The following is a 13,638-nucleotide window of genomic DNA, read 5'->3' on the forward strand; positions in this document are numbered from 1 at the left end:
ATCATTACTACTATTCTGTTCTTCCGCATTCGATAAATTTTTTAAAATATTAAAATAATAAATAATTTTTTAATTGTGTTATTAAACCTAATTTATTATATTAATTTTAAAATTTCGTAACCTAACTTTCACTTAACTCAAGTTTCAAACTAAATCACGTAAGAATTAACCTAAATTAAAATTAATTGATTTCATAAATCAAAATATAATCTTGATAACAGGTAAAAACATGACTTTGGTTTTAATAAAACTTCGAGATGATAATTTAAAAAAAAAAACATATTAGATTGATCTCAATCTTCAAACAAATCATGTCATAGACTCTATTAAGTTTAATAATTTTTTTATAATTTTTTTAATTATATAATAAAAATATATTGTCACAAAATTGAGTATCAACCTAAAAATAAAAACTTATTTGAAACATAGATAACCTTAAAGAAAACAAAAAAGAAATAAATCTTGCAGTTTATTTTTGAATCAATCAAATATTGAAGAATAAAATAGAGAAAAAAACTATTAAAAACAATTAACGGACCAAAAACCAAGAAGCATATCCAGTCAGCGAATGAACTCGTCAAACTTATGAACTGGATAACCCAAGATAGCACGCAAAACCCGTGAACCGGGTTATGGACTCTAGTGAGATTATAATTTTTTTTCAAAACTATTTTTTATTTAATTACATGATAAAAAAATTACAATTGCAAAATAAAACATCAACCTAATACTGAGATATTGTAAGAAATTAAGCAATAAATGAATATCAAAATATTTAACATCACAACACGAGTAATTTAGCTTATTGCATTTAATGAATTTCTCTATCAAAATAAATTTGTAATAGAAAAACACATAAAATTTATAATAGAAATCGATACACATAAAATTTATTGAATACAAAAAAAAAATACAAGGCTCCACATATGAAAAATCTTTTAAAAAAATCAATATTAAAAAAACAAATTTAATCTATATAAAATTTAAAAAAAATAAATCATACCTACATCTTTAAAAACTAAACATACATAATATTATTAAAAATATCATCACAAGCTAATTACAGCATAAATCCAAAATTTATTTGAAAAACAAATATATACTAATGTATTATAGAAGCATTTTTTCAAGGTGTTAGGCTTGGTAGATCAGGCCTAACACTTGACCTACTTAAACAACAGCCCACCAATGAGCCTATATTTTTTTTAAGGTTAATGAGGCAAACATAATATTATAATATTACCTGTTCATCTCTAAAATTTGGAAAAATAATATTCTTTATTTATTTATCTAAAAATTTATTTTTAATCCAAAACACTATTGTTAAACCAATCTAGTCACAAAAAATATAAACAATCACCTTAAAACTCGAAATCCAACTAATTTTCATATGTTGAATTGAATCAAAACTAAAATTTAAACTTGATAAATTAGCCTAAAACCTATTACAAGTTATAACCAAAAAAACAAAAACAGAATATAAAACAACAAATTAAATTTGTTGTTACAGGATATACAAGATAGATAAAGTTCATGAGGTTTCAAAAATCTCAACACACCACCCCAACCCGTGACATTTATGTTTTTGATTTTTTTAACCCTGCAAAATCCACAATATCTAACTTATGAGTTGAAACATATTGGATAACGCAAATAATACAGATAAACCAGTGTTTTTAAACACCCCCACCCTATTTATAACACATTTCATTTGGTCAAATAGGATTTCTGGGACCTTAAACAGGTTTTAAGCCAAATCACAGTAGTGCATTTTACACAGCTATTGATAAAAAGTCGATTTATCTACGCATTTCCACATCTATTCATCAGACGTAAGAATCATTACATGGAAGATCCTGGCAATTATTGATAGGGTGCCAACAAACAAAAATCATGTTTCTTCAAGTATGTGTACATGGCGAATTACACTCGTAGGAAATTCTCAAAACACAAAAAGAATACCGTGGAGTTTCAAATAAATAATATGCGAGGCAAAAAGGGAGTTGGATGAGAGCAATCTCTAATTCAACTTTGTAAATTCACAATAAGAAACTTCAGGAATACGAGGGCCTCAAAGAATATGCTAAAACATCAACAATTATAAACGAAACTAGGAATCCTTTATACTAAATCTTCCATGACAAAATTCAATGCGCTATATAGCCACACCACCTGGAAAGAGACAACCGATCCCTATAATAACCTTTTTTTCTAGCATCCAGCAAGAAACCTGAGTTCACCCAAGAAAATAAACAATAAAAGGGGAGGAAACCACCATATGAAGTAAATTTACTATCATTGAAAAATAGAGCCGATATCTTTTAAGTTACTCGTTCTTTAAGCATGTAGCAAAGGTAAACATTTACTGCATTTCATCGTCATTTAACTATAAACCAAATATCAACCATACTTCCAAGGCAAGAAAACAAAAAATCACCACATTTGAAACGTTGTGAAAAATCATCATCAATCTTAGCAATGAGTAGGCCAAATTGACAGTGCACAATCAACATAAACGATGCTAAAGTGCCCTATCCAAAACATATTCAATTGTGTAGTGTAGTGAGTCCAACTTTCTGCCAGATCCCACTCTTGTGGAGTTTCTTCAATATTTTCCACCAAACAACCACTCTGGTTGCATACCGATGCTCTGTTCAAACTTGTTCATCTCTCTATACAAACCTATCCATTATATCTAAAGCATGCTTTGCTCACCTTACGGGATTAATACAGCTGGACCGATTGACTTGAAAGAAGACCTAGTGATGTGGTGTAAGCACTGCAAACAAAATGGGTAGAGGAGTAAGGACCAAGATGTCATACACCCACCCACTCAAATCACAAATGACTCCACTAAAAGGAAAACTTTTTTGAAAACCTCAACAAAATAAATTTGAAATTTTCCAAACGTCAAAGAGAAGAGCCAAAATGCAAGCACATATTGTAACAAAACTAGAACTAACAGCACATGGAAATTACAAGGAGTGGATAGCTAACATAAATTCAACACTTTTAAATCTAACAGCAATGGTTGGAAGTAGTCTAACACTCCTAGAGATGTTTTTAAGTAGTAAATCAATTTAAGTCAGAAATTGGATTGGCCCTCAACTACCATATGTTAGATGCATGCTTGTTCAAAAATGAATAATGTAAAGAGTAATAACAGCTAGAACTTGCAAGACTAAGACCCAGCCATCGGTTAGAAAACTAGCACCACCTGAGCCTGACTAGACCTAAACTTTGTGTCAGATATTGATGAGCCAGACAGATATAGTGCTAGCATAGCACATTGATAAAACAAAAACAAATATTTTTACTAGTTGTGGTAGTGGTAGAAAAAATAACATGTGAGATCGGGAGTTAGAGATGGCACTTTAGAATCAATTAATCACCAGAGACAAAATTTGGATTTTCACACTGCCCCAACCAATTTGCTTTTAGGCTGACGGGGTTTCTTCATTATTCGTACCCCACTCTTCCTCAGGTTCGTTTCCATTAACAAGTACAGCACCATCTGTGGAATCTGCATCCACCACAACTGCTTCCTCTTGGCTCCCTTCTTCGCCATTCTGTTCCTCGGCATTATGTTCGTCTCCATTCTGTTCATCAGACTGATGAATATAGTTTTACATATCAGGATAAAAAAAAAAGTCAAAATCTGAAAACCATAATAGTTAATAATGCTTTATTGCACCCCTAATTTTAAGGAAAATCAGGAATTTATAAACTACTTGCACATCAAACTCCTTAAAAGTGAGCTTTTGTGAGGTTGAAGTAGGTTAAATGCATGGCATTGACCATTAGGATATAGATTTCTTGGCAGATGAAATGCAAATGCACATCTCATAACGTCATCATAACCTTAGCATAGATGGAATGAAGAAAGGCAGCTGAGTATGAAAAGGCGATTCAACACCCAATTGACAAAATACCTCATGATCAAAGTCTCCATTTTCAAGAGGTTCCTCCTCTTCTACTTGCATGTTTCTGAAAGCCTCCACGAGGGTGATGTGAGGTTTATCAGCATGGTATTGGTAGTCCTCTGCGGGAGGATGCACACCCCTACAGGAGCAATAACAGAGCCATCAATAAACTAGTAATTCAAAAATTCACATTAAAATTATGAGCTCCCTTGTAACTCTTGGGATATTGTCCCAAATTATCAATTCTAGGGAATTTGGAAAGAAAGATTCTTGTTCAGCTAAACTAATCAGTTATGCATTGCAACTAGTTAAGAAGAAACATTTCATTCAAAGACAATAGCAGCCATGTGAATTCATGGTGTACGCATGTGTGCCCTACAAAAGTACCTTGTCCCTGCAGCTCTAGATTCGACAGATAAAGCAACTTGCCAATCATCAAACAAATTTGGATATTCTTCAGGATCAGCCAGAGATTCTGCAGCTTTTGGATTGACCTATAAAGAAACACAAACTACGACTTACAAGACTCCTGAAATGCATTTTTCAAAAATTATCTAGGGACATGTTAGTTTTATTTAAGAAAAAAAATAATTATTGTGGAAATCTTGAATAGAATAACAAGGAATATATATGTATATATCAATAATAATAGAATAATGGACATAATTTTTTTAACTGTAACTGGAGTTCTTTGTATAACAACCTAGTGAGGTGGAGACTGGAGAAAGCATTTCTCAGGGAAAAGAAACATGATGAATTATAGCTTATCACAAGCTATCTCAGGCAAGATTTACAATATAATGTTGCTTGAAGTTGAATAATTCTCTCTTTTGAACTAATTTGCTTGAAGCTTTTCGATTATGTAAACCAATGGAAGCATTGCTCAACAAGTAAGAAACTAATTTCACATACTTGGATACAGGTAGAAAAAGAGAAGGGGAAGTTCATGCAGACTTGCCAGGGACCCTAGATATTCTAAGTGAAACAAAAACACAAGATACCTTGTTCAGGTCTTTCCTCCAAATTGCAACAATCTCTGAAACCTTGCTGGGAAGATAAGATCGTGCCATCAAAGCAGCCTCAGGTATCCGATTGCTGCCAGAATAATGCTTCAGTATCTCAATTTGAAATAACCTCCATTCTAATCTTAAGTAGTCAAAAGAAAATTACCTTTCCACCAACAACTGGAGGCAGTCTTCAACTTTGCCCAACATGAACAAACAAAGGAATGCAACATTTATCTTCCCCTGTTCTTTTGCCAAGGATCCAAGCTTTGATATCCCTTCAGCATCTCCTAAGGAAGAATACAGTAGCAGCAAACCACTCAAGTCTGTTGCATGCCTCATGCATTCCTCAGCCATTTCCAACTGCAGCACAGTAACTCAAAATAAGATATAATCAGAGCAAAACTGTAACCCAGAATGCTGCCTGAAATGTGACATGGAATCAACATACGCAGCAAAAAAAAACAACTAGATCTAAAATCCAACAAAAGCACTGGTATGCTGTGTTATTTGCCCATTTATTCATGAAGGTTGTTAAATCAAACTATTTCATCTGACCAGCCCAACCTCAATCAAAAACAAAGTACAAAGACAATATTATTATTTCAAGCAGCTGTCTCCTAGACCAAATAATTTTTTTCTGGGTTAAGTGGGAGAATAATTCTTCATTCTGTTATCCATCTCATCATACAATGTACCCAGGATGGATAAGATATTATGTATTAGTTTACTGCAGTGAAGGCCATAATTATTTCTGGCAATTAAATGTCTGTTCAAGTAACACGATACCTTTCCACTGGACATGGCCAACTCTCCCAACTGTTTCCACTTTGACTCACTCTGCACTTCACTGGCAATTTCCTGTAAAAGAAAGACATTCAGAGCAGACACAAAGTTGTCATTTCATCCAAAGGAGATGACAAATATCAAGAAGACAAGATTAAAACATGAAAATGAAAAAAAAGCTTCCATGACTAATTGTGGAGTCCAACCAAAAGTAGAATCAATTGACCTCACCTTCGCAGCCTCTAATCTACCAAGCTGAATAGCTAGCTCAAATCTGTAATCAGGGTCAGTAGCTACTTCCAGAGCATCCTCTATCATGCCTCGTGATTCCAAGAAACGAGCCACACTAGCAATCAAAGTTAATTGTCCATCAGAAAATAAACACTTCAACAGCCAAACTTCACAGTTTAACTAACAACAAGTAAAGCAAATGACAGAATTATGAAATTCTATGAAACATTTATAAAGGGAAAGGGAAAGCGAATAGCCAAAACCCTGCAATCACATTTCAATCTCTTAACTTGGAAATTGCAAGAACATTCAAAACACAAACACAAGTTGTGTATACTGCTATGCTACTAAAAAAAAAAATTGTCCACAGGGCATACCAACAGAAAAAATGTTTTTATAAAAAAAAAAGGGGGGGGGGGGCAACAAAAAATAAGAATATAATATAAATTATCATAAAATGAAGAAATTAAAGAGAATCTAATAGTAAAAACATGCTACTATTTCTATTTTGTAATAATTTGACAAGCATGTAGCAATGTTGATGTTGAACACCCAAAAATACACAGTATTTCCCAGCAGCCAATTGTAAAATCACTCATTTTGCAGAGGACAAATGTAAATATCCATTTGCCAAAAATCTAAGAACTAGTAAACAGGATGAATACCTATTATGGTGTTCTTTAGGAATTGAAGGTAAAACTTCACTGGCCCTCTCCAGATCTCCCCGCATCACCAGAGTCTTGTACTCAATTAAGCTAAGGAGTAAAGTGTACCCCATGACACTGCATGATAACCAAAGAAGAAAACAGCAAAGAAAGGTTAAAAGAAAAATAATTAGATCATGTAACTTCCAAAAACTGATATGAAAAAAACACCTACTTGAATTCTTTGTCTATCAAATACACCCGACTTTGACCAGCAAGGTACCCCAGTAAGTACATGGGACGGTCCAGATGATACATAGTGGTTACCTAAAACAATTGGGTTAGCTATCAATACAGCAACATCAAATATGCGGAAACAAGTTGTATCTGGATTTAGGAAATTCTGTGGCAAGCACAAGGATGCAAAGTACCTCGCCTCCAACACAATAATTAAGCCTCCAGGAGGAGTTGTTATATATAAAACAATCCCCAACCCATAAGCCAGTTCTGACACGTTCATTGGTTTCATGAAGAAGCTCAAATGCATCCTCAATACCTTGTTCATCTACAGGTTTTCCATTATCTAAATAAGATGAAACTATCTCACGCTGCAAAATTAAACAAACATCATTTAAAATAAATGTATGCAATATGAAGGCAGCAAGTGAATGTACAGACAATTCAAGAAATCCCAGAGGATAATCTAATAAGGAGCCTTACATTGTATTTGAGGATGTAGAATGACGTATCACTTGCAATAGCCACTAAATCTCCGCTGTCAGCCCAAAAGAGATTCTGATATATTCAAGATCAAGCATTAATAATTACAAAAGGAACATGGTATAAAAAAACCCATGATATTGGAGAAACATCTGGTCTTACCTTCACAGTAACATCAATTCTCCTAATCAACCTGCATTCAGCCCAGTCATAGAAACAAATGAAATCATTTGAGCACATAGCCAACAGGGTTCCTCCGTGAATACGCTCAGCTGAAAAGGTTGGCCGGATGCTCTTCTTTTCCTGAAAGAATTTACCATCATTTGACTCCATACTTCACATAATAGTAAAGAATTTACATAACAGCTAGATTGATGAGTTTTGAGAATAAAAAACAATTCTGTTAGCCCCCAGGAAATATAAGCCTGAACATGATTAGACAAATCACAAGATGAACCGGGAGAGCATTACTAGTGGCTCTTGAGATAAATGTTCAACAATTTTCATCAAAGAAGCTTGGCATATTACATTGCTTTTCTATACAGGCCAGCTTGTCAAAAAATTTCCACTTCTCCAGAACAAAACAATAATTTAAGAGAAAGGATGAAATAAGCTAAAAGTGTACATACCTGGAAATTTTTACTGAAAATCTTTATCTTTGATGTACTTTCTCTAACAGCATATTCACCATCAGCAGACCAAACGAATTCAAGTGCAGAACCAAATGATCTGTTTCTCCATGCTAAAGCTGTATATATGATGTACTCACCATCTCCGCAGACAACAACAAACCTCCCATTGGGATTGTGCTTTAAGATCTGTAATATAAGTGTGGAAGAAAAACTAAGTCACCCATGTACACAAATGTACATTTCAAGATAGATTATAAAAAAAATCAGCACGTGTTTTTCCTAGCTTACTCTCAACACCATTAATGCTATGTCTATGCATGTTACAAGTTTCCCTTCCACCTTGAAAAACTAGTCCATGATACTATGCATATACATGTAACAAGGAATACTCCCACAAAAAAATGGAAAAAAGAAATGATGCAAGGGACCATAAAAAAAAAAAAAAACATTAATTTGTCTATCAAGCATCTAAATTGAGTTTAGGAGACATTTTGCAGACTTTATGTCCTACCAGGAAAAAATGGCCATCTGCTCTGGGCTGCTACATCAATTGAATTTTCTTAAACCAACGAATAACTCTTAGAAAGAATGTTAAAAAATCTAAAATATGTTACATTAACCCCGCTGAGATGCATGAAGAAATTAATGTAGCTTTAAACGATGCAGCCTTACTTAATATGATGGAACCTTAGGTGCAGGTGAGGGACAAAAAGAAACATAAAAAATCATGGAATGAGAAAAAAAGTTGCAAACTCACTTGGGGGTAAAGATCACATGTTCCCAACTCCTTAACAGCCAAAGGCAATCTTTCACCATCAGTGACCTAAAGCATAGATAACAAAAGGGTGATGTTATGCCAAGCAAAAGAACCTTTTTCACATTAAGATTGTATGTTAAGTAGCAATTATGAGGTGGTCTAACTGGAACCCAAACCTCAAAATCTGCCCCCACACTCTTAATGTTCACAGTTTGAATTTCATTGTGCTTGGCCCATATAATCTTTCCACTATTGTCCATGCTAGCTACAGGTTCTTCTCGGCCGATCTTGACCATAATGGTTCCTTCATCATACCCAATCACAATACTGCACAAAGAAATTGATAAACATTCTGCTTTTACTCATCATCGACAAAAACTCAGTTTCAAAAGATGTTCAACTATTCCCCAAATGGTGGAAGGGTTGATCATCAACAAACTAATCAAGACACATACCGGCGTGAACCTTTCATGTATCCAACAGCCCAAACTCTTTCTAGGCCATAATTCAAGGTGTTCTCAAGCCTGTAGGAAATGAAACATGTATTAGAAGTCTGAAACATTAAGGCAAACAGAAATCTATCCTTGTAAATTACAAAGATTCAGATAATTTCAATATATATGCAATGTTATAGGTTTACAACAAAGAAAAATAAAGAGAAACATGATGCAACTATTTAGCTTGAGCTTTCAAGATTTTGCATCAATTCTAACCCCAAAGAATTTAACAACTCAAAGAATCAGCCTAATTCAGATCATACTGGGCTGTGCATTCACCAATAGAAAAAAATCTTCAATTTAATATCAAATTATGGCTGCAAATATGCAGAAATTCATGACAATTTCACATGCCAGTAAAATTAAAATCCTGAAGCTAATTGACTAAACAGGTGCATAAGGAATATTTTTCAGGTGTGCAAGACTCTAGGAAGCCCATGATGCCTACACAAACTAGTCCATAATCTCAGATTGAGAGGTATATAAAAATTGGAAAAAAAAATATCCAAGGAAGTTGGCCCGCCAAATGTTCTTGCAAAGGTGCTGAAAAAACATCTCTAAGAGATGTTCTAATTCAATCAGAATGTATATGTTCCAGTTACCATGTAGAGCAGATAATTAAGTGCACATAAAAGCTATCACAGACATGACAAAATTATGTTTATACGGAGAAAGAATTACCTGTAAGTTGTTGAATGCCATATACGAACAGTCCCATCCTCAGAACCTGTAATTATTATTGGAAGTTCGGGATGGAAACATACAGCAGAGACATTGTGTGTATGGCCGTCCAAAGTCTGGACGCAACTTTTAGTTTGATAGTCCCATACCTGGTTGAAAAAATGGTCCGTTAAGATTCAAAATCAAGATAAATATGTTAATCGAGCATGACAAAAAAAAACTAAATAAATATATGAAGGACAGACCTTCGCAGTGTGATCATCAGAACCAGTTATTAGATAAGGTTTATCTCCACCAGTAAAGTAATCGACACAATTTACTCCTTTCTGATGGGCATCCAGAGTGAAATTTGGGTCGGGAGAGCCAAGATTCCATATCTAAAACAAAGAAATATCAACTAACTGAACCAAGTGGAGCACATAATGCATTTACAAAAAGTTAGCAGCAGAGAACACCCCTTATACCTTTATGGTGCGATCAAGGGATGCGCTTGCGAAAGTGTTGGTGTCTTTAGGATTAAAAGTAACCTGCATCACATAATGAGAATGCCCCTCAAATATCTGAGTACAGGCCCAACCCTTCTCCCAATCCCAAAGTTTTATAAGCATGTCATCAGATGATGACAACACATATGGAAGGGTAGGATGGACAGCCACACATCTAATGTAATCTGTATGCGCCTCTAAAACTTTTATCTTATCCATTGTGTTGTAGTTGTACACACGAATATACATGTCATCGGCCCCAGCAACAACCCACTGCTTTCGTGCTATAAACTTGGCTGACCTAACTGCAGAAACATAATGTAAACCTCAGAATATATGATGATTACAAAGAAGAAAAAAGCTCACTTCACATCATATGCAAATAAAGAGATGAAGTATTAGAGAATTTTTTACAATGGCTTCATAAATAAAGCGAATATTATAATATACCTGGTAATTCAGTGACCTCAAAAGACTTTGCCATGGTCTGGAGGAGATCAAGGAGATTTAGATTAAAAGGGAAAAAATAAAAACTTCAAGAAAATAATCAATTGTAAGAAAATTTCAAGCTCAAAAACAACAAAAAGAAACTTTTGGCTGCTGATTTGTGACTGTAGCAAAACAAAAATACATTTCAAGACAAGCTTCTCACAAGATAGTCAGCAGCTAAGTTTATTTCCCAAGCTTACTTGGTCTACAAAAATGGAAAAATAAATTGTAAAGCTCCCCATTGATATGGTGTGATGTGTTGCTTGCTCTCTCAGTTCATGTTCCATGATCAATTAGCTGGGGGGCAAACAACTCATACCATATTGCAGCTTTTCCTACCCCTAATAGTCTGGTACTTCATCGTTGTTCCCAGCTGATGAAAACAAATCCAAATAGCAACCAGCTTCACAAGTTAAGAGAAAGTACTACTAGGTACGGTCCCAATCACATGTAACTTGTTCAGTTTTACCATAAGCGCATTACCCTCATGCCCTAACTCGTAACAGAAAGCAACTAAGGTGGAAAACCAGGATTGTGTTTTCTTTGTAGTTTTTTCTCTAAAATAAGAACAGGAGATGATTGAGAATTATCAGCACTCTCATAAGAAACAATGATCTTGGGACCCCATACCTACTCAACGTTAACTAAAGTTACTAGCCATGTTGCTTCACTAATAAAACATATACATAATTTTTAGAAAATTATCATGATCATCAATAACAATCACCCTACTTCAAACGTTTTATTGTTAATGCTGAAAATTCCATGTGTAAATAAACCAGAATCGTGAAGAAAAACAAGTGTGGTTACATTCCCATACCTGTGACTGGTAGTTCCAGATACACACAGTCCCTGAATACAAACTCACTAAAATCCTGCAGAAACCCAAATCACAAGTTAATACAGAACATCAACTATAAAATTCATCAAGTTAAAATACCACCATATCTACAACTTCTCTCTGCACTCAAATAACTAACAAATTAAGTGAAGAAAACACGCAAAAAGAAGAATATAATTTACCATGGTTCAGTTGGATGTAGATCGACTGACTTTACTCTCTCTGATCTTTGAGCAAGTTTCCTCTGATCCAAATATCAAAGCCAGAATATTACCCAGTCATTTTAGAGGAAAAAAAAAAAACTCATAGAATTGAAGCTGAAAATATATAAGAATACCTTGATTTCGAGTCTGAGAGGCTGTTAATACACAAACATATAAAAAAAAAAAAACATCAGTCCCGGAATTATATACCAGATCTCAAATTAATCCAGAAAAATAAAATCCGCATTAATCCAATTAGTTAACAATAAAATAAGAAAAAATTCATAATCTCAAAACACATCAAGTCATAACCAAAACAATTTTTGGTTATTCCTTCACTTTTTGAGCAATCAAACACACCTCGAAAACTCACATTACACAAATATCTAAAAATTCAAATTCCCTAACACCAGATCTCAGTAAAACTCAAGACCTAAACATCCGTTTGGTCACTAACAAATCAAAGCGAACATCAAGAACCTCGGATTCCAAGCAACCAAACAGAGCGCAATCGATCCCAATGTAAGGCATTTGATTAATTCAACAGAAAAAATGATTGAGTGGTGCGAATAGAAGCTAACAATTTATACAATTAGATGCTTAATTAGAAAACAGCAACAAATCAAAGCAGACTTCAACCAGATCTAATGCATACTCGAACTCGAAAGTGAAGGCTATAAAACGACAGCACAAATTGGATGTGAATAGAAAAACCGCAATAGATCACGAAACGGTAATGGATCACGAACTCACCATTTTTGCAGATCGCGCGAGTTAGAGATCCAGGTGATCGGGTTCTAAATTCCGAGAGAGAGAGAGAGAGAGAGAGAGAAAGCGGGGTATGGTTTTGTGTAAACGAGTCTTGAGTGTGATAATATGTGAGAGACAAATGGTGTGTAAATTAAGGGACAAAATTACGAAATCGCCACTGCAAGGGGGAAGCTACAGTATGGAGGGGTGTAGCGTAAGTTAGGTTGCTTCCTGGATTTCAATGGTGATGATGTGGAGAATTGGACGCTGACGAGTTTAAGAGAGGTGTCCAATCGTGTGCGGACTTAGCAACGTGGAAGAAGGAGCGGATAGGATGAGTTTTGGTGACTGACCAGTAGGTCTTCTTATTTTAGTTGTTTAAGAATAGACCCCCTCTTGTTAAAAGTGCCGCGTTTTTGTGTATGTTTGGAAGTGTATTATGTTTGTTTTTTTAAATAATTTTTATATTAAAATAATATTTTTTTATTTTTTAAAAATTATTTTTGAGATAAACACATCAAAATGATATAAAACATAAATTTTTTTTAATTTTTAACATAAAAATATTAATTATTTTGAAAACTCGGGTTGGCCCGCGTTTCCAAATACTCGCAAAGCAATTTAGTGACGCGTTTAAAAAGATATTTTTTAAAATATTAAAATTTTATTTATTTAAAAATATCTTTTTATATTTTTAAATGGTTTTTGGGTGTAGTGTCAAAAATAATTTTTTTTAAAATAAATAATTATTTTAATATATTTTGAAAAAATATATTAAAAATTAATTACTAACACACTCTTAAAAAAAAATTGATATAAATTTATAATTTTAATTCTACTGTACAACATTTATAATCCAACTAATAATTTTCTGTTACCATCCTATTATCATCATTTAAGAGGATTTGCCTTTTTTACATTGTTGGCAGAAAATAATTTTTTCAAATACATTGATATCCAAATTTGAATATTTTGCATATAAATTAAAATTGATT

At 33.8% G+C, this 13,638-nt stretch overlaps 1 protein-coding gene across 6 annotated transcripts; it reads right to left on the reverse strand.

Moving 5' to 3' along the window:
• Positions 1-1,259: 1,259 nt before the first annotated feature.
• LOC7472972 (coatomer subunit beta'-1) lies at positions 1,260-12,784 on the reverse strand. Of its 6 annotated transcripts, none has more exons than XR_008058340.1 (26): positions 12,647-12,784; positions 12,028-12,048; positions 11,873-11,934; positions 11,670-11,724; positions 10,811-10,847; positions 10,340-10,665; positions 10,121-10,252; positions 9,876-10,024; positions 9,153-9,221; positions 8,874-9,024; positions 8,698-8,763; positions 7,938-8,126; positions 7,471-7,611; positions 7,309-7,383; positions 7,020-7,196; positions 6,824-6,915; positions 6,610-6,726; positions 5,945-6,059; positions 5,717-5,788; positions 5,094-5,290; positions 4,925-5,018; positions 4,311-4,417; positions 3,933-4,062; positions 3,393-3,599; positions 2,716-2,779; positions 1,260-1,600 (listed from the first exon to the last, which is right to left on the reverse strand). XR_008058340.1 is itself a non-coding variant. In XM_024590177.2 (26 exons), the coding sequence occupies exons 1-25, from the start codon at positions 12,647-12,649 to the stop codon at positions 2,760-2,762; spliced, it is 2,739 nt and encodes a 912-aa protein (XP_024445945.1). In that variant the 5' UTR covers positions 12,650-12,784; the 3' UTR covers positions 1,260-1,600; positions 2,716-2,759. The 6 variants fall into 6 exon arrangements, 3 of the variants coding, with proteins under 3 accessions (XP_024445945.1, XP_052305985.1, XP_024445941.1); XR_002979027.2 differs by having other exon boundaries at positions 3,393-3,611; XM_024590177.2 differs by having other exon boundaries at positions 3,470-3,611.
• Between the last annotated feature and the right edge of the window lie 854 nt (positions 12,785-13,638).

Source organism: Populus trichocarpa, chromosome 1 (assembly GCF_000002775.5).
Source record: "Populus trichocarpa isolate Nisqually-1 chromosome 1, P.trichocarpa_v4.1, whole genome shotgun sequence".
NCBI classification, from domain to species: Eukaryota; Viridiplantae; Streptophyta; class Magnoliopsida; order Malpighiales; family Salicaceae; genus Populus; species Populus trichocarpa.